Consider the following 20593-nt stretch of genomic DNA (forward strand, 5'->3'; position numbering starts at 1 on the left):
GCGAGCCTGTCTGATACGATGTTCTCACCCATAGAGAAACAATAACTTTTGAGAAGCTTTCCGACACACAGCGTTCCCATGAACTCTGAATTCGGCCTTCAGTTTTGATCAACAAAAACTGCCAGGAGCTTTGGAAATCTATTTTCTTTGAATTGGACAATTTTTAAAATATTGACCCTCTCTTTTTTGGCACGAACAATTCTTTGCTTAACGTAAAAACTATTCTTAGAGAACAGAAGCTTCACACTTCTATTTCTAAACACATCTAGAGACATAACAACATAACACCAGCCTCTAGCACACATGTTATTACAATGCATTTTTATGTGATGATTTATCTCGCATTTCTTCTGTCAGAGATACTTCATGTGTAATTCCTTTTGCATAATCGTTCATTGATTTCATATGCAATACCTTTTGAATGATTACTATGCTTTAAAAAACGTACAGTACCTAAATTCCATGTATTACAAGTACGCCTATTTCGAATGCATTTATGTATTTTGGGGTGGGCAATGTTACACATGCATCTTATTGCTTAGTTTTAGTAATTTTGATGGACATGTATACGTGGAGTGGGTGTTGCGTGCTTATCTAGGTTCCTGATCGATACTGTGACCTTATGCCCCTATTCGGCTATAAATCCATTTATTCCCTATATTGGCATAACCGTTCAAGTACGATTTACTGAATAGTCATCTCTGGCCTCACACGAACAGAGCCACATTCCAGCATGACTCTCTGCTACTTCCTTTGCGACCAATTAGTGCAATGACAGAGCAGCAGTCACTATCTGATATTCCTAGATAACACTCCGAGTTCTTCAACAAGATAAAAACTCAGCAAACCTGGAAATCCCCGCTTGCTATGTTTTGATTAGTAATGGAACTCTAATGAGCAACTGATAACTGTCACTTCCTAGTGACATCTTTAATTGACGTCTTATGTCCAGCAAACTTGCGTCAAACCCGGCACCTGTCAGGTATAAATATTACCAACGTTGCCTTAAGCAATGCGAAGCTGTGAGCTGTGAGCTGGGAGAGATACGAACTGTGAGTTCGTTCCCTGTTGCTGATGCCAGCTGCCTGCATGACCCTGTGTTGGTAAAAACTAGCACTCTGTCGCTGCAGCCTGCTATCCTGTGGTGGTGAAGCTGCTGATTACCATTATCGCCGCTACAGCGCGACCTATGGTGCAGTACGCTTGAGGAGCCGTGCAGCCGTCCTCTGCGAAGACATCCAGCCCAGCTGCCCGCGGACGCTGTCACCCCTCCTTCCTCGACGCGCTGAGAGAAGCGAGCTGCATTTCTCGTGCAGAGAAATCCAGTCCTGGCGCTTCCGGTTTACCCTCGCAGGTGACTGGGATATCGAGAGAGACCCCTGAAGGAGATACCAATCCTCCATCATTCTATTCAGAGGTATGGTGTTGACTAAACCCTTAGACGAGAATTCTTGAAACAAACCGTGGCAAAACCAACTTAACTTAAGCTACTTACTTACTCCCCTTCTCACGTGTTAGGCTTAGGTCAGGCACACTGGGGTAGGCTTAGTTAGAAGCACCAGTTGAGTATGTTAGCCTAATGTATATATGACTGTATATATGTTTTATTACTTTTAAACCATTGTATGGCTAAGAAACCATATCAATGCTTTTACAGTTCTATTTCGCAATACTTATCTTACTGTACGTACTTTTTATAATAACAGTTATTGCAATTGTGGCAATACATTTCTCTTGTACGAGAAGAAAGACTGTTCAATAAATGTTAACCTTTTATTGATAAACGCCCGTCTCTCTATTCTCTACATACTGTGAAAGTAAACTGCACTAGACTGACTGAGTGAAATCTAGGTCTATTGTTTCACACGACCCTAGAGATCGACTCTTGATCTGAGGAGCAAAGTTGTCATGTTGCACGGTTGTTGGAAAACTGAATCCCTTCTTGTCTGTGCCAAGGAAGCTGATCACTTCCTATGCAGAGAAGAAAGTTTCCAGTGACCTCTGAGCTAGTTGGTAACACAACCCAATTAAGTTTAGCATAGTCAGTGGAGGCCTGGAATATCCGCAGTTCCACGTCGATACTACTGTTTATGTTATTCCAATGCGCAGGGCCTAGTGGGAAACTAGGAACTACACTACAAGGCATATTCTGCTCTTTGACACTCTTGACTGTAGTGAACCCCTCTTGGGCCCACTTTGGTTCTCCTTTTAGTCTTACATTTCACACGCTTTTAGCTGACTTCATTTTAGACATTTTTTATTTACACATTATTATTCTAGGGACACTTAGTACACGCTGTCTTGTTTTTAGAAAGCTTTTACTGCTGCACTGTACATTTAGTTCAGGGCTAAGAACAGAATGAGATATCCTAGTGCTTGCGTTGCCCGCATGGAGACAGCTTCTAATATCAAGACACATCATTGCATTAGAGCTGTACCTCTAACACAGTAATTTTATTTTATAAACAGTGCACAGTCCTTTTATGGATCAGAGGGGCATTCCAACATGACGGGGCAGGAACCAATGCTGTGTTCGACATGCAGCTCTGCTAACGCTGATCTTCCATCCTGATCCTGCGGAGAGGGATTGCCAATCCAACTTCAGACCAAGCCATTCAGGTATGGGGTCTCAGGCTAACCTACAAGATCAGGCAGCGGATGCACCCACTATGGCCTCACAATAGGAGTAGTAAAACATATCTATATAAACCAAACAATCCACCTCCCACAGTGACACCATGGAAGGAAGCACGGACAAGAAGTGGTTCAGGATTCGGCATCTCTTTATTAGTTGATGTCGCCCTCAATCCTGAGAACAAGGAGAGACGCGTTTCAGCCACTAAATGGCCTTTGTCAATCTATCTCATATATATAAATCTGACTGTCATGAGTGGACTATTCATTCTCTTCACCATGTTGCTGATTACATTGCTTTGTTTTATATGGGAAATTATCGCAACTCTCTCTTTCTATGCAGGATTACGATTGTTTCAATAAATGTTTTGAAAACTTCATCTGTATCTTTCCTCGTGTTTACCAAGGGCATGCATAAGTAAACAATGAAAGGGATAAGATCTGCTTCCACGATTGCCTTGGAGATCACAGCGTCATGTTAGAGGTTGCCAAAATCACCTGCCACTCCATGAAGGCTAGGGATTTGGGCGCGGCACAGTGAGCTTGCTAGGAATTGGGCCAACAGTCTCTAATGATGTAGATGGACAGAGTCCCTGCACTCTGATGTCCTGTTGTCCTAATACGCAACCTTACCTTTTCTAGTGGGAACCGTGTAACATGGCTTTGTAGGTATGGTTTTCAACCCTTTTCTGTTGCCAGCGAGCAATATCAGTTCACTACCTTTAATATATCTTCTAGAATCATTTAATTTCTTAAAAATTAAGTCAATGTGCACAGTTAGTAAATCATAAATACATAAAATGTTAAACATAAAATGGCTTAAAAAAATGCTCACTGCACAGCCCCTCAGTGTAAATTTTAAGTCAACTTCTGTAAAAAAAAACTACTGTATTAGTAATTTCAACGTAATCATCAGATATGTCATGATGTTCAAGTATGTCTTATAAGCACCTCAGCAACATGAAGGCATGCCCAAGATCAAATGTAAATATAGTGTTAAGAACAATCATGCATGAGGTAACCTCATCAATGACAAGTGTTTGAGGAATAAGCATGGTTGTCAACAACGTTCCCTAAAAATCCAGGAGGTAAGAAAGGTATGGAAATCAAAACTCTGGCACATTGGATCCGTACAACAGCTTTTCAGGTGGTTTATTAAGGCCTATACTTTGCTAAGTAGACATTGCATCAAATTCCTCATAGGAAGCAAATTGAAAATGGTTTGCTAAGCCATAGCTCACCAATGAGACACTGCTCACAAACATATCAAAGGGTGATTGTTGAGAACATTACTAAATCAAACCAAAGCAACACCTGGAACACCTTGTAGTACCACAAAGTGCTTATAGAGGACCTTGATCAAAGTGAATCCTAGACCAAGTAGACATAATAACTATACTTGCAGCTGCATCTTATGTTCCAAACATTAGTGTAGGCCCATGGCATTGCTCACAAACTCCTACCTTGTTAAAGTCCTCAGATGTTGCTCGCATTTCCTTCCATGTCTTGTTCAACAGCTGGATACATATGCAGAAAAACTCCTCGAAGGATCGGTCGTGAGTGAAGAACATGGGGTGGAATTCATTATAGGTTTCACTGGCTGCAATCAAGAGGCATGAAATGATATGAGAAATAGCAGGAGAAGCAGACAGAAGGTATGCCAAACTAGTTCAGGCTAACCTACTATGAAAACAAGCTATGAGATCTAAGACAATCCAGGTTAACAATAATCAAGAGCAACATGGTGACCCAGATGTAATGAGTTTATGGCTTGAAGAACCGGGTTTTTAGGACCCAGCGGCGCCAGGGACACACCCAAAGTCTTTGGGTTCTCCTGTCTTGGCAAACAGAGACACAGAATACTTCTAGGTGGCGTCAGAGATCAAATTTATTAGCTGCAGCTAGTAGCAGTAATCCCAGCAACACAACACAGTGTACAACTCAAGAAACTGCTCAATTTTGTAGAGCAAGACATCAGTATTTATACACAATATTCACATTACAAATGGACACCCACTGCAGCAAATTCTGACCAATAGAAACACATTTCTATACATTATCACATTCCAAAAAGGCTCACTTTACATTGTACCAACCCCACAAGTTAATTATTAGGATGTCCCAAATTCAATTTCCACAAGCCGGACAAACCCATAATTGAAAGCACAATGCATGTAACGAAGGAACATAAAAAGTAAACAATGATAGATAACGAGCAAGATAAGGCATGTGTAGAAAAGCTAAAGGTTGACAATATCCTGAACTTTGACTCGCAATCTCAGACAAGGATCAACTAAGGAAATTGGCCTCGCAAAGGGTCAGTTTCAGATAAAGAGGTCAGTTCCTTACAATGCACCTTAGAGTCAAGAAAAGGCTTAGTTAATAAGTGCATGAACAACGAAGCCCATGCAACTTCGTTCGTCTAGTTACCTCCATGGGCCTACGTGATGGCAACACCTAAATGGAGGCACAAACAAAATGGAACCCATATTCGAGACAAAGTCTCTGAATACGTAATGAACTCGCTAGTTAACATGACAAATTCACTCCATATTGGTCGTACTTGCTAAATACGGTACAACATCACAAAAATCGTGATGGAACCATAATATCACAGGACAAGGCAGATTTTACAGAACCTCAGACCCTCCTTTTGCGATTACGTAGGCAAGAACCTAAACTCAAGTCAATCTGAATCCAGGTCTATATCTATTCTCATCAGGTCATCAAGGTGTTGCTGTAACATCATCTTATTAGGCTTCACTTCTCTCGGGACGGGTCTTCTCACACAGATTGTAGCACAAAGACTACAAATGGGGGGACAACACTGGATGCATAGGCAACACGAGAAAAGGATAGCTAACACCATACCAAGGAACATCAGAACCTTCCATCCCCATTTGGACAACAATTCCCATAACCATCCCATCAACGACCAGTTACCTTCGTCTACATGTATAGAATCAGCAGACTTACGCAACTTCTGGAAGGCTTGGTACGCTGTCGGAGCATCATCTGGTATGAAAACGCAGCAACTAGATCCAATCAATTTGCATACCCCACCTCTATCTGCAAGTATAATATCTAGAACAAAGCGATTCTGTAATGTCATAAGGCGATCCGCTTGAAGCTCAGCTGTAATATTGCTAAGGACACCAGTCTCATATATAGTGGCCTCAACCACTCTCGTAAGCTGACGAATATTCCTACTCTTAGCCATAGGACCCCAAAAGGGCAGGAAACCCTTAAAGAAGTCTCCAGCTTCTTGTGCGACAGTATCTTTCGCATCGATGACACCTCTACCATATCTTGTCTTGTGGTAATCGAAAACAGCAGTGTATGTGGGGGGAAGCAGAAATGCCAGATAACATGTGCCAGAAAAATCAGATGGCACCCATGTGTAGGCTCTGTCGTGACAAACAAAATACGTGCCTTTAGCTGGCCCGAACGGTGGAGAATTCTGGGACGTATAGACCTAAGTGTTGGCACACACACTCTTACCAAGCTGAGCTCTCGGATTCTGACCACTACCTTGCAGACAGAAATGACCTCGGTGGGGTACAATCCAAATAGGAGGAGACCTTTTTCGTCTTTCTTTCTCCGTCAAGCTAACACTATATGTCGTCTTATTCATGTCTTATTCCAACCGACATATGCTCGTACGTCATCTTTAGGGATAGCGTTATACGCATCGATATCTCTAATCAGATCAACTTTTCCCATTATCAAGGCATTATTACTCGCATTGTCTTTGACAGAACGTCTAGAAGAGGCTTCATTCGCATAGATAAACATTGATTGGAGTGCCCAAACTGACCCATTAGGCGAAAAAGGCAAAACCAGATATGGCATTCCCTTATCTGTAGTATGTGGCATAAGACCACACACCCAACAATTCGTGGTATTTATGACTAGCTGATGCTGATGCAACATCTGTATATATGAATTGTTCACAAATTCTGATCTTCGTGTCTGCTCATGTTCAGGTAACGTATGAAACTCATGTGGAGAAACAGTAGGAAAAGAAAGAGTAGGTTGGAAGGTAGATGTAAGCGGCAGTTGTGTGATATAGAAAATCCAACCCACAGAAGCTAACGTAATATGCAAAAGCATAAGGAAACACATTATTAAAAAACATTTGCTACGAATCAATATACATATTCGGACTTTAGAATCCACTTTCTTAACAGATTTATCAGACTCAAGAAACTCCATCCTCTAACGTGCTGCTCACGGCTATTACCTTCTTCACTTAAGTGTGCGCCAAGATCGCACCAACGACCCTGAACCACAGACCTTGTGTCAATACGTGGCTCACCCCTTAAGAACTTCCTACCGTGACCCTGCAGCTGAGTCCGGATGGTGACTCGAAAAAGTAAAAAGTAAAAAAAGTCTCTTTATCTGACCAGGTGTAATTCACTATATAAAAAAATTTGGCTTTATTTGTCCATAGCAACAGGCTTTCTTGGCCTCAAATCGTAACGTTCTTTATCAGGTACAGTTGGATCCCTAAATAAAAGTTCCGGATTGGTGGTGTCAATCTTTAGATGAGGAGGCACAGCAGCTTGCAGAACATCATCATCCTTGCGTTCTAACCGTGTCCATGTCAAATGAGCATCACTAAAGGGCACCAATGTGTGGACTCTCTCGCAATCTATGTCAGCTACACCATCCCTCACCCACTGATCATACGGTAAAGGCAAAGGAACTTTTTTACAGTGGGTGGCATGCACCCAGTTCTTTTTGCCAGCTACTCTAACAGCGGTTCTAGTAACCAAAAGGACTAAGTAAGGACCAGTCCATCTAGGTTCCAAATTCTTGGTACGCTGAAAGTTCTTGACCAGGACGTAGTGACCAGGCAGGATTGAATGTCCTGGATCTGTAGTAGCTGTCGGCAAACTGTCATAGACCTGTTGGTGGAGAACACGTAATTTAGCAGTCAATTCATGTAAGTAATCCACCAACATAGGGTATTCAATACTGCTGTATTCTTTAGGACGAGGCACACCCCAAACATTCGCTGGACGACCAAAAACTATTTCGTATGGGCTAAGTCCCACACGAGAATGCACTGTCGTCCTTGTTGACAAAAGAGCCAACGGCAAGGCATCCGGCCATGTAAGACCAGTGCTCGCTTGTACCTTAGCTATTTTCAGCTTCAAGGTACCATTGTAGCATTCAACAAGTCCAGCAGACTGGGGGTGATTCGCTGCATGGAACGTTTGATTTATTCCCAATCCAGCACACACTCTCTTCTTGATCTGGCCCACAAGTTCACTCCCATTGTCCGACCATACAATTCTGGGCAAACCATACCTTGGGAAATATTCTTTGAGCAAAACCTTGGCTGTAGACAAGGCAGTATTATCCTTTAGGGGGTAAGCCTCTATCCACCTGGAAAAGGCGCAAACAACCACAAGGACATACTTCAAATTATTGCATCTCTCCATATGAATGCAGTCTAACTGTATCACTTCAAATGGATACGTTGGAGGAGGAAAATGACCAGCTGGAGTTGGAGTTTCCTTACCAGGATTATACTTCAGACAAATCATACAATGCTTCACCACGTTCTCTGCACATTTCGGAATTCTAGCATTCTGCCAAACTGGAGCCAACAACTTGCATATTCCCTTTGAACTGATGTAAGCCATTCCATGAGCCATAATAACCACTGGGAGCACATACGCGTCTGGCAACAACCATCACTGGCGTTCTGACATCTCAACCCAACAACCTGTAGGATCCAACCTACCCGTAGTCTCTCTCCACGTACTTCCTTCCTTCCTTCTCAGTCGCTTCAGCCTGAATCATTTTCACACTTTCTATTGTGTCTTCACACATTCCACCAGCCATAACCCAATTAGCTGGGCCTGCAACATACATACGGCTCATCATGTCTTTCGCTGTTTCCTTCGCAACTTCATCCACAAACGCATTCCCTCGACCAACATCGTCCACAACTTTCTTATGCGCACTACACTTCACAATTGCAATCTGCTTTGGGAGAGTGAGAGATTCCAAAAGTTCATTCACCAACTGCCCATGCTGTATTTTCGTCCCATGTGAAGTAAGGAACCCACGCTCTCTCCACAAACGCCCAAAACTATGGGCAACACCAAACGCATACTGGCTATCGGTGTAAACATTCACTCGCTTTCCTTCTGGCAACACACACGCCCTAGTCAATGCAATCAACTCTGCTGCTTGCGCAGAATTCTGTGGTATGCGTGCTGTCTCAACAACCGTATGTAAAGTTGTAATAGCATACGCTGCAGTCGTTTCACCATTCGAAAGCTTAAAACACGAACCATCTACCCATAGGATATACCATCAACATCCGTAAGGGGAGTATCCCTCAGGTCAACTCTAGCTTTCGTTTCTTCCTCTGTACCAAGAAAGCAATCATGCTGTTCCTGAGGATCCGTCTCTGTAGAGATCGGTAACAATGTAGCTGGATTCAGCATATTACATCTTTTAATGTGAACATGGCTAGCCAAAAGGGTCAACTCGTAACCTGACAAACGAGCGCTAGTAAGGTGCTGTGTCTTGGTCCTATTCAATAAGGTATCCACTGCATGTGGGACCATCACAATCAATGTATTATCCAATACCAAACCGGCAGACTGTCGAATAGAAACAGCAGCAGCCGCTGTAGCTCTCAGACAACTTGGCAACGCTCTAGCTACTGGATCTAAAGTCGATTAAAAATACGCACATGGACGCTGCTTATCGCCAAATTGCTGTGTCAGAACTGACAACGCACAACCTTCTCTCTCATGGACATACAATGCAAAAAAGGTTTACTGTAGTCCGGAGTACCCAACACCGGAGCAGAACACAATGCGTTGCGTAATTCAGAAAAACTTTTCTGACATTCATCAGACCAAGGGAGAGGATGCGGAGTATCTTTCACAGTCAATGCTAACAAAGGTTTCGCCAACAATGAAAAATTGGGAATCCACTGTCTACAATACGATGTAATACCTAAAAAGGCACGCACTTCTCTCTGTGTGAATGGCACACTCATTTGCGCAATTGCTTGAATTCGTTCTGGGGTCAATCTCCTTCCCTCCTTCGACAAGAGATGACCTAAGTAGGTCACTTCTTGGCGACAATATTGCAACTTTGAAGGTGACACTTTATGATGAAGGTCAGACAAATACCGCAACAAAGAAAGAGTAGCCTCTTTACAAATCTTTTCATTATCAGCAGTAATCAACAAATCATCGACGTACTGAACAAGAGTAGCACCTACAGGTAACACAAAACCGTCAAGCTGAGTTTTCAACGCTTGACTATAGATGGAGGGACTTTCACAATAACCTTGGGGAGCTCTCCTAAACCGGAAGCTTCGGCCTCCTAATGAGAAGCCAAAAATATCCCTGCTCTCCTCAGCAATAGGAATACTGAAGAAAGCATTCTTCAAATCGATGACAGAAAACCAAACTGCCGAAGTAGGAATCAAAGTCAACAAAGCAGTGATATCAGGCACCACAGGAAACTGTGGCACGACAATTTTGTTGACCTCTCGAAGGTCGATCACAAACCGGTACAAAGGTGGCTGAGAAGCATCAGTACGTTTAAGGACAGGCAAAACAGGACTGTTACACACATTACCTTTTGTTTCCTCTACTACACCCTTCTCACCCAGATCCTAGACAATCGCTAAAAGAGCTCTCTCACCATCGCTCGAAATCCTGTATTGTGGAATGCGAGGCAGCCTAGCATTCGATTTAAGGGTAAGAACATACGGAGGAATCTGCAAAAGACCAACATCATTTGGACCTGTGGCCCAAAGTGTATCAGGAAGCGAACGCAATTCCAGTGGCAAACAATCCTTAGTCAAATACATTGGAGAAATCACTTTTTTACCGAGGGTAAGTTGTACTCCTGAAGGAGAACAATGCGAGGTCGACTACAATCTTTTCAGCAAGTCCAAACCCAACAGATTCTCACCACAACCAGTCGTTAGAATAAGCGGAGCTTCCAGTTCACAAGGGCCAATGGAAAGGGACAAAGGACTAGAAACCGGGTTACGAACTGGGGCGCCTGAAAATCCTACTGAAACATTGGTCAAGCCAGACAAAGGTGCACCAGGAAGTTTAGAGTGCATAATAGAGCTCTTCATCGCACCAGTATCCAAAAGAAAAGGTTCTACCACACCTGATGTACTCACTTCAACATAAGGTCCACTCTGGTCTACTGTAACTGACACTACTCCCTCACTTTGTCCTTGGCTGTCCTAGTGATCATTATAACCAGAACTCTCACCTTCGACATCGTAATCCTAAACATAATACTGGGCAGACTGACCACTCGGAACATTCTGTCTGTCAAAATAATTTGCAGAATTCTGTAGGGAAGAGGAACGCTAATTTTGGGGGATCACACCACCTCCCCTACCCCTAGGAGCTTGCTGAAAACTACTTGACTTCTCTGACTAGGTACACCATTCGCACGCTGTAACAAAGCCGGGCAACTATTCTTGTAATGACCTTCCTCTCTGCAATAAGCACACTGATTAGGGCCAGTAAAGAATCGCGGAGCAAAGGGCTCAGGTTTCTGTAACAATCTCTGAAATTGTGGAGGTTGCTGAAACTGCGGTTGATTCTGACGAAGCGGATAAGCTTGCTGCAAAAGAACTTTCGTCTTTAACTCTTTAGTTTTCTTCTCTACTTTATCCTTCTCATCTTTATCCCTATTCTCGTAATATTGTGCAGTAGCCAATATCTGGGCCGACGAAGAATCAGCCCATGAACTCTCGGAGTCCTTTAACTTATTAGAAAGTTCGGGAAGCAAATTAAAGACAAATTTATCCACAAACAACCTTTGACTGCCTTCCGTACTCATATCCTGACCCCTATATCTGATCAATAAACGTCTCTTCAAACCTAGTGAAGAAATCAGATACACTCTGGTCTTTCTTCTGCTTACATGCTGCTAACTTATCCCAATTCACTCGTAAAGCGGGCATCATCGTTTTCATCAAATTAACAATTCTACCTGGTAATTCTGAAAATAGAGGTTCAGGTTTAGCACCTCCCTCCTGTCTACCATCTGCAGCAACAATATTCGCCCAAGTACCACCTAATTCAGCAGCATGATTCTCATGACGAATCTTCGCCCACAAGGGTTGGGGGACTACATTACCCATCAACATATCGATGTCAGCTAAATTCATAATACATGCTTCAACTGTCTGGGACAACTCCTTGTAATAACCAGCAGGATTCTTACGAGGATCAGGTAAAGTCTGCTTAAGAGCCAAGACATCTGCTCTCTTCCAAGGGACATGTACCCATACTCGCTGAAAATGAGCTGGAGCGGCAACAATACCCTGATTTGCATTAGCCTGAACTGCGTCTTTCCATACAGGAGGAACTTCTCTCATAGGGTACGGTTTCACTTTCCTCCTAACAGAGGAATCAGGTTCATACAATGTCTGAGGCGAAAGCCTAGATCTGAAAGCAAGTATCGTCTCTACGGCGTCTGTAACATCAGATTCCACCATCATCCCTTTAGCAAACTCTAACTGAACATCGAGCACATCCTGGGGAATCGGACCCAACTCATTATTTTCCCATTCCTGACGGAGAAAAGTACACATCATATCAAACACATACCTTTGCTTCGGTGGTTCCCACTGAAAGAAAACATCCATAATCGCTGGCAAATTATACCTCGGAGCATTTAAAATCCACCTACGAGCCAACAAATCCAACACTGCCCGTTCTTCAGAACTAGGAAGCGGACTACGACTCTGCTTACGTTCCGAAACAGGGGTCATATTCCCTGACCCAAACAATGGTGACAATAGATTAACAACAGTCTCGGTCATTCGTTTTCGAGCAGAAGGGGAAGAAGTAGACATAAGAACAGGAGAATAAGTATTCTGAGGCAAAGAAGTCGTAGGGACAAGCGGAGCAGGAGTCAAAGATACAGAAGTAGAAGGCAAAGGAGTTTGAGGCAAAGCTGGTAGCAAAGTCGGCGACCCTAGAATGGGTTGCGCAGGAGGAGGCAAAACCATCTGTGGAGCACTGGTTGGCTGAACAACAGCAGGAGGTTGAACAACAAAGGGTGGAACAACCGGGGGTAATGGAGGTGCAGTAGCACCCTGCACATAAGGAGGTGGTAATCCCAGTAAATGAGAAATCAAAGGATCTTTTTCAAGGTCTTCATTTACTTTTGAAAGGGAAGGCGGCAAAGCCGGATAACATTTATCGATAGCCATGCAACGCTGTCTATCTAAGACTTCACTCACACGTTTTTCTCCATCTTCCGTAAACTGCCTAGCAGCTTGTAGCACTGACATACTCTTATCTTTCCTACCTCTTTTTGCTTGCTTCATTTCTCGCTGTTTGGCTTCCTTTCGCCAAAGACGGAAAGAGTCAAACATCGCCGGCCGGCCTTTCTTCTTGAACAGCACAACTTCTAGGTGATCTAAAATATTTGATTCGAAACTACCATGTTGAGGCTATCGTAAGACACCATCTTTCCTAGTATAGCGGATCCATACCTCATTATAGGTGATAGGACCCACTCCGTGTTTTGAATACAGCTCATAAGTTGGAGTTCCAACCGGAGGTATCGGACACGAGTCCTCCAATCAGGAATCCTTGTTGCAACCACAACTAAACCATTTCCTAATTTTGCTAAGAACAGGCATCTTATAGCTCACTAATCTAGCTTCAAACTTCAAGGGGTTATCAACTATTGATACTCTCGCAAATATACGAGCCCCTCGGCTTCGATTACTGCAGTAGCCGAATCAAACCAAACCAAGAATCAAACCAAGAACCAAACAAAGAACCAAACAAAGAACCAAACAAAGAACCAAACAAAGAACCAAACAAAGAACCAAACAAAGTCGTGGGAGCGACCCACTTATACTTAACCAAAATATCTGTCACGCCACCAGAAGACCGTCTATCGTCTCGCTCTACAAATCATCTATCGAGGGTCCAAGACAGGGTGACAGTCAGGGCAGCAGTCCTTCGTAGCCGTCGGAAAGCGGGAAGCCTCGCAGAAAATACCTTCGGTCCACGTCGACATGCAGGGGTCGATGAAGTGGCGGTCTTTCTCCAGAATTTCCTCACCTGGCTCCTCACGATCCTCGGGCTTGGACTGGTACTGCTGAAGTCACCAACTGAAGAACCGGGTTTTTAGAACCCAGCGGCGCCAGGGACACGCCCAAAGTCTTCGGGTTCTCCTGTCTTGGCAAACAGAGACACGGAATACTTCTAGGTGGCGTCAGAGATCAAATTTATTAGCTGCAGCAAGTAGCAGTAATCCCAGCAACACAACACGGTGTACAACTCAAGAAACTACTCAATTTTGTAGAGCAAGACATCAGTATTTATACACAATATTCACATTACAAATGGACACCCACTGCAGCAAATTCTGACCAATAGAAACACATTTCTATACATTATCACATTCCAAAAAGGCTCACTTTACATTGTACCAACCCCACAAGTCAATTATTAGGATGTCCCAAATTCAATTTCCACAAGCCGGACAAACCCATAATTGAAAGCACAATGCATGTAACGAAGGAACATAAAAAGAAAACAATGATAGATAACGAGCAAGATAAGGCATGTGTAGAAAAGCTAAAGGTTGACAATGTCCTGAACTTTGACTCGCAATCTCAGACAAGGATCAACTAAGGAAATTTGCCTCGCAAAGGGTCAGTTTCAGATAAAGAGGTCAGTTCCTTACAATGCACCTTAGAGTCAAGAAAAGGCTTAGTTAATCAGTGCATGAACAACGAAGCCCATGCAACTTCGTTCGTCTAGTTACCTCCATGGGCCTACGTGTTGGCAAAACCAAAATGGAGGCACGAACAAAATGGAACCCATATTCGAGACAAAGTCTCTGAATACGTAATGAACTCGCTAGTTAACATGACAAATTCACTCCATATTGGTCGTACTTGCTAAATATGGTACAACATCACCAAAATCGTTATAGAACCATAATATCACAGGACAAGGCAGATTTTACAGAACCTCAGGCTTCTTTGGTGTTTCCAAAGGACAGGTATCCTTGTTCCATGAAATGGGTGATATGTAGAAGAGACGCAGTTTTTCAAGCTCTCAGCCAATTTTTGACTCTTGACTTTTCTGTTCTTCACGCACCACTTTCCATATTTTTGTTTTTTTTATGCTATTAATTCTTATTTACTAAAAAAAAAATGTTAAGTAGAGGCATGAAAAAAATACAAAATTACAAATTGTGCTCACAAGCCACAGGTGCACTGCAGAAAGCTTTATAGCACATACCTTATGCAGTAGTGCTATATGAAATAAAAGATGTGCGTCTGTGTGTATGTGTAAACTAGAAGTAGCAAAAAAAAATCTGACACATCCCTTAAAATCAGCGTATAGGATGTGATATTGTGCCCAACAGGTACACGATCATGGCGGAGAAAAATAACAATTGGGTGAAAAAAACAGCATTTAGGCACTGGAATTAAACAGCAATACAGAATGAAGTATTTCAAGGGTCAAAGACCAAGTTCTTAATTCTTGACATGGATAATTATATTAATACAATTATAACATATTATGTAAATTAAGGCAAATATTTGGTATGTTCTTCAAGATTATTATATAGCTATCGTGATATTTTAATAGACATAGGCATTGGTCCAAACTGATCTCAATGCTTCAGAAAAATACAGAGGTTTCTCTAGAAAGATAACTGCACACATCCAGCAGACTCTGTTTGAAATCACATTCTAAAATCATTAATGACTGTGTCCAACATGGAGGCACAGGAAGATATTTCTACTGAAAAATGTTCTGCCTCGTAGAGTACAATAGTTTGTACAAAATAGGTACATTACACTCAGCAGAACACATACCAACTATGCACTTGTACTGTAGTGTACTGTATTGCAGTTCTTGTAGAAAAGCAATCATCTCTTTAATTCTGCATGTTTCAAATGACGTCTCCTGGAGCTCGGTGTTTGGTTATTTCTGTGGTAACACACAAGCATTCTGGAAGAACCCCATTTCAAAAGAGAAATAACACTGGAAAGTATATTCATTGTAAATGTCTTAAGAGGGGGCACTTCCTTAAAATGGATGCAAAATGGCTGGGGGGTGGGGGTGGATGTAACGTCCGATTGCAGTCTTACAATAACTGCTGCTTGGTCAAAAATTGTGATTTAGATCTGAATCGACATTGAAAGAAACAAACAAATGTGAGACAAAATATTTTTTGACATAATGTCTTTTTCCAAATCCATTAACAACCACAGTACGTGAAGTAGAGTCGTGCAGAAATCCCTACCTCTTAAAAGTGTTCATATGAGAAAGTGCAAAGTAAATAAATAATTGCGTTGGTCTATTCCACTGTAGCGATATCAGGTCAGATGAGCGGTGCACACTTACATTTTGCAACCTGTCAGGAGTCACTCTGCATTCCATACTTAGTTTTGCTATGAGCATTTCTATTTGAATCAGAAACAAAGTGCCATTTTTGAAGTAGGCAGATGAAGCATAAGATGACAGGTCACGCTGCAAGTCTATAATTATGCATACGTTGCCACAGTCACGATATTTAAGAACTATAATTGAGTTCATAGCAGCACAAACTTATCAGAAGTTCACATCACTGGGTAAAGAGAAGCACAGATGTCACCTGCCAAATGTGGCTACTAATCATACCCACTGGTTCAGATTTTGGTCAAGGTGCAAACAGGCACGCCCCAATGTGGGCGCCCAGCAGCTTCCTCTTGCATCACACCTTTGTTATGCTTCATTGGTATGTGGACTAAAACATGTGGGACCTGATCACATCTCCTACTCATGTAACTTATAGGGTTTATCCGGATGACACCACAAACTGATTGCTATATATTGCAAACACATGCTGTTCCTGGACAGTGCTTTTAGAGAGGTTAACTAAAGTTCCTTCTTTGCTATTATGTGAAAGTTATTACCTATGTTAAAGTGTGAATGGTATATAGCTATTGATGACTAAGGGCTCGATTAAGACTGTGGGAGTGGGGCTGCCACACTGTCACCCTGCTTACACACCGCTAAAGCCGTGTGAGCACTGCCCGCCTGCCTGACTACGAATGTTCTCGTGTCTGGCGGGCTTTTCTTTGGTCATCCTAGGGCGGTGCCTCTGATAGTGGGCACCGCAATGGGAGTGCCAAAGGTAGCTCCTGCATGTCATGAACTCTGCAGTCCAGGCTGTGCAGGAACTGGGGTGCATGCACAGAGAGGGAAAAGAGCTACATAAACAAACAGGGTGGCACAAACATGTGCAACCCCCCTGCTTGCATCACTGTGCACAGGGCCTAGAGGGGGCCCTATAGGGATCTCTTTTTTCCCTCAGTTTAATGGAATAAGAACATCCATTAGACCGCTGGCGGTGAGGAAAGTTGTAATATGCTTGGCGGTGCCGCAGGGCATCACCAAGCATATTGTAGCCCTCAGACCACCACACCACTGCAAGGGATCTCTGACCCCTGGTGGTTGTGGCGGTGCCGTGGTGGTACGACCGCTCAAGTTGTCAGACCGCCAACTTGAGTTTGACAGTCTTCGGACCGCCAAACTCATATTTAGGCCATAAGTATTAAAATACCCGGTTGTCAGACCCGTTTCTCTGGGGCCTGTGGGAGTTGGGAAATCTTCGTGCCAAGAATTGCCACTGTCCTTGAAAACAGAGGAATCCTGTATTACTCATCGAATTGCCATTAACATGGGGGTACATTCGCAGATTTGGTCACATGGCTACAACCAAGCAAGGCATATCTTTTGATTGTTCTCACTCACAAAGTCTGTTGTTTAAATAATGGCAATCTATTCTTACATATTTGAACTCTTCTTAACGATATAGTTGTAGTCGATATCCTGCACTGAATATTTTTGCAGGTCGATAGCAGGACATGCAACCGATAAGACAACTACCACACCCAACGCTCATGGATCAGACACATCACCAGCACCTCAAAAAGGCCAACAAACCACATTCATATCACCATGCATACAGTTCTCAACTCTAAAATGTTTTAATGGGGATACTCTCCTCTCATATTGCAGTGCAGACCTACACAAGCCTTTAAGTAAAATGTATTTGAATGCAATCATAAAGAGCTTCGCAGAAGAAAATGATCAACAAACTAATGCTTCTTTTCAATAATTTGCTTTTGTTGGTTAAACTAAGGCAGTAGGATGTTTACAGTAAATAGGTGATCATCAGCACAAACCACTACATTAATATGACAACTAGGAGTGTGCATTTACACAACTAAACAAAATGCACAAATCGTTATTTCTGTATAAAATTATCCAACAGATCGATTCGGATCCACAATACAGGGGCTCCAGAGTAAGACCAGAGCCTTGAAGATCACGAGTGATCAGGAAACAAGCATCAGTGTGATTGATGCAACTGGAGGGATATATTTATATCCTTGTATGGTTATTCAGTACAACTAAGAATATGTGTATCTCCAATCTTGAATCTTAAATTGCAAATGTTGCTTTCAATTTTCATTGGTACAAACTTTTTAGTGGCTATAATGTAAGTGTGCGGATGGTCCCACCTGGATACTTCCTTCACTTTCTCCGTTTGGTTATGCATGGGTATATTTGAAACCAAGGTACTTGGCACAGGAAGTTATGCGTGATGAAAACCCACCAAGGTTCTTGATGAGCCATGATTGGATGACGGAGACACAACAGCCATTGAAAAGGAGGAAAAATATATTTTTTGTTCGTTCAGTTTAAGTTAAGATTTTATTGGCATTCACTGAGACAATGGATGCACTTGAGAAAGGTGATACTGAGGTGCAGCCCTATGTCAATGGCAGCCTCTAGCAAATCAGAGCGGTCTTATTTTGGTGGACTGCCATGGGCATAATGTTTAATTTGTGGAGCAAAATGTTCACCTCTCCTCTAACCTTATCAATTTTCACCTGTCGATTTATTAGTAAGTTGCCTAACCTATTGTAGTTTTACCCTCCTTACTCCTCCGATCCATGCAATTAACAACAAGCACTATTCTCTGTATTTTAATCTTCTCCACACACTCATTACCCTAGTACCACTGTCCATGTCTTATCCAGCCTATGTTGATAATAGACTGGGATATAAGCACCTAGGAGAGATCATTGCTCTAAACTGGTCCACACTATGGAGGAAGTAATTAGATTAACAAGGAGCTCAGTGAAGACCAACAGTAGGTTGTGTGTTACTACATCATGGCTGATACATCCAGCTCTAAAAATACAGCAACCACAATATATCAACTATCACTACATCTAGGTAAATATACATAGGAATGTATAGACCTACTATTCGTAACTTCAATTCTACTTACAGTGGCTATATAGTGGTAGTGATATTCTGGATTGAATATTTGTTTTGGTTACTAATTTTTGCCTGATTTGGCAGTTTGGCTGGACTTTTCCCAAGAGAGACAGGGTCAAGACTGGTTTGCATATGGCTGGGTCTGAACTGGGGTGGTGAAGTGACCTAAATAACAATGATGGATTCCACCTAGATCTGTGACTGAGGGCGAGTGGCTGAAAAGTTTCAGCACTCCGTCCATCTCCTTGTGTTTGCTTTGTTGACCCTAAGTTGGCAGGGTATGTACAGACGTGGATACCTTGCTCACTTTGCCACAGGATTCAAGCTAGCCTGACTGATGAAGTGTTATCCCGAAACCGGTCCCTGGATGCTTGTTTCCGGTCCAGGGAAGACCTGGCAGGGCAGTTCAGGCTGGACTGTTCCCGTGAGGCACAGGGTCAAGACTGATTTGCATATGGCTGGATCTGAACCAGGGTGGCAGAGTGAGCTAAAGAATTATGATGGATTCAACCCAGATCTGTGACTGAGGGGTGAGTATCTGAAAAGTTTCAGCTCTCCCTCCATCATCTCCTTGTGTCCACTGTTTCTGCCAGCCAAGCTATAGCGACCTTATCAAGAACAGGAACAGTGTCTGGGGGAAAATATCTTTAATCATAGATGTAATGTTCAGCAGTTATAGGAAAGAAACTTATTACCGAACCTCTGAAAACTTCTACATTAGAGCATCTTGCGGCACTTATTAAATATAAATATCCACAGTTGATGTGATTACTGCAGTTCGCACTAGTTTTCTTGGTTTCTCTAAAGTTTGCATAGCAAAGAGCGCATTATAGATCATCAAATGAGAACAAAACCATTTGCTGCTGTTGGAATTCATTCCTCGTGTAACTGATTGCCTGCATTTAAATGCCTCCAGGGATGTAAAATCTCCACAGCTCAGTGCAGCACTTTCAGCGATTGATTTTAGAAGAATGCTACTGAATACATGGTTCTCAATAGCAGAAGATTATATGAGGACAATTTATCAGGACAGCGGCGAGACTAGAATGAAGCTGAAATGACACAGCTTGTAGGCCGCTGTCATTAACAACTCCGTGAATTTCGCTGGTTTCATTTATTACAGGGTTGGTGCTATGCCAACATTCCGCCATGCACCCCTTTGCAAAGATCTTTCATGTGTCCTCTATGGAGGAGGAGGAGGCGGATGCATAAACTAAACCCGTACGACAATGTCCCTGTTGGTACATTGCAGTAGTACATGAACAATCTTGTCTCCTGAGAACTAGTTTCAGCTATATTCATATAGATGAATCTATGAAATAAGAAAAATACTCAAAATGATTTATCTACCCCAGTAGCTTCCAATGTATTCACACACTCCTGGATATTCCAGATAGATCCTCTTATCTTCTGGGAAATTCCCAGTACAGAAGTCAAAAATAAACTTTTCCAATCCTACCATCACATGGACTAGAAAATCAGGTTGCATCTTCAATCCAAAACAGATTCTTTCCATTCTTGAAAAGCAAATAATTGTCTAAGCACACCTGAGTACATGCGCCTACCAATGGAGGTGAAAAGATAATTTGGGTAGAGCATTACTGGTGGCCAGGGAACAGATC

At 42.5% G+C, this 20593-nt stretch overlaps 1 protein-coding gene across 3 annotated transcripts in view; it reads right to left on the minus strand.

The window, feature by feature from the left end:
• Positions 1-20593, minus strand: part of ELMO1 (engulfment and cell motility 1) — a 1507126-nt gene that overhangs the window by 414673 nt on the left and 1071860 nt on the right. For all 3 annotated transcript variants that reach the window (XM_086964835.1, XM_086964834.1, XM_086964836.1), the window contains one exon: positions 4098-4234. In XM_086964835.1, coding sequence (XP_086820961.1) covers positions 4098-4234 — 137 coding nt within the window. The remainder of the gene's footprint in view (positions 1-4097; positions 4235-20593) is intronic.

This window comes from Lissotriton vulgaris, chromosome 4_1, assembly GCF_964263255.1.
Source record: "Lissotriton vulgaris chromosome 4_1, aLisVul1.2, whole genome shotgun sequence".
Classification (NCBI taxonomy): domain Eukaryota; kingdom Metazoa; phylum Chordata; class Amphibia; order Caudata; family Salamandridae; genus Lissotriton; species Lissotriton vulgaris.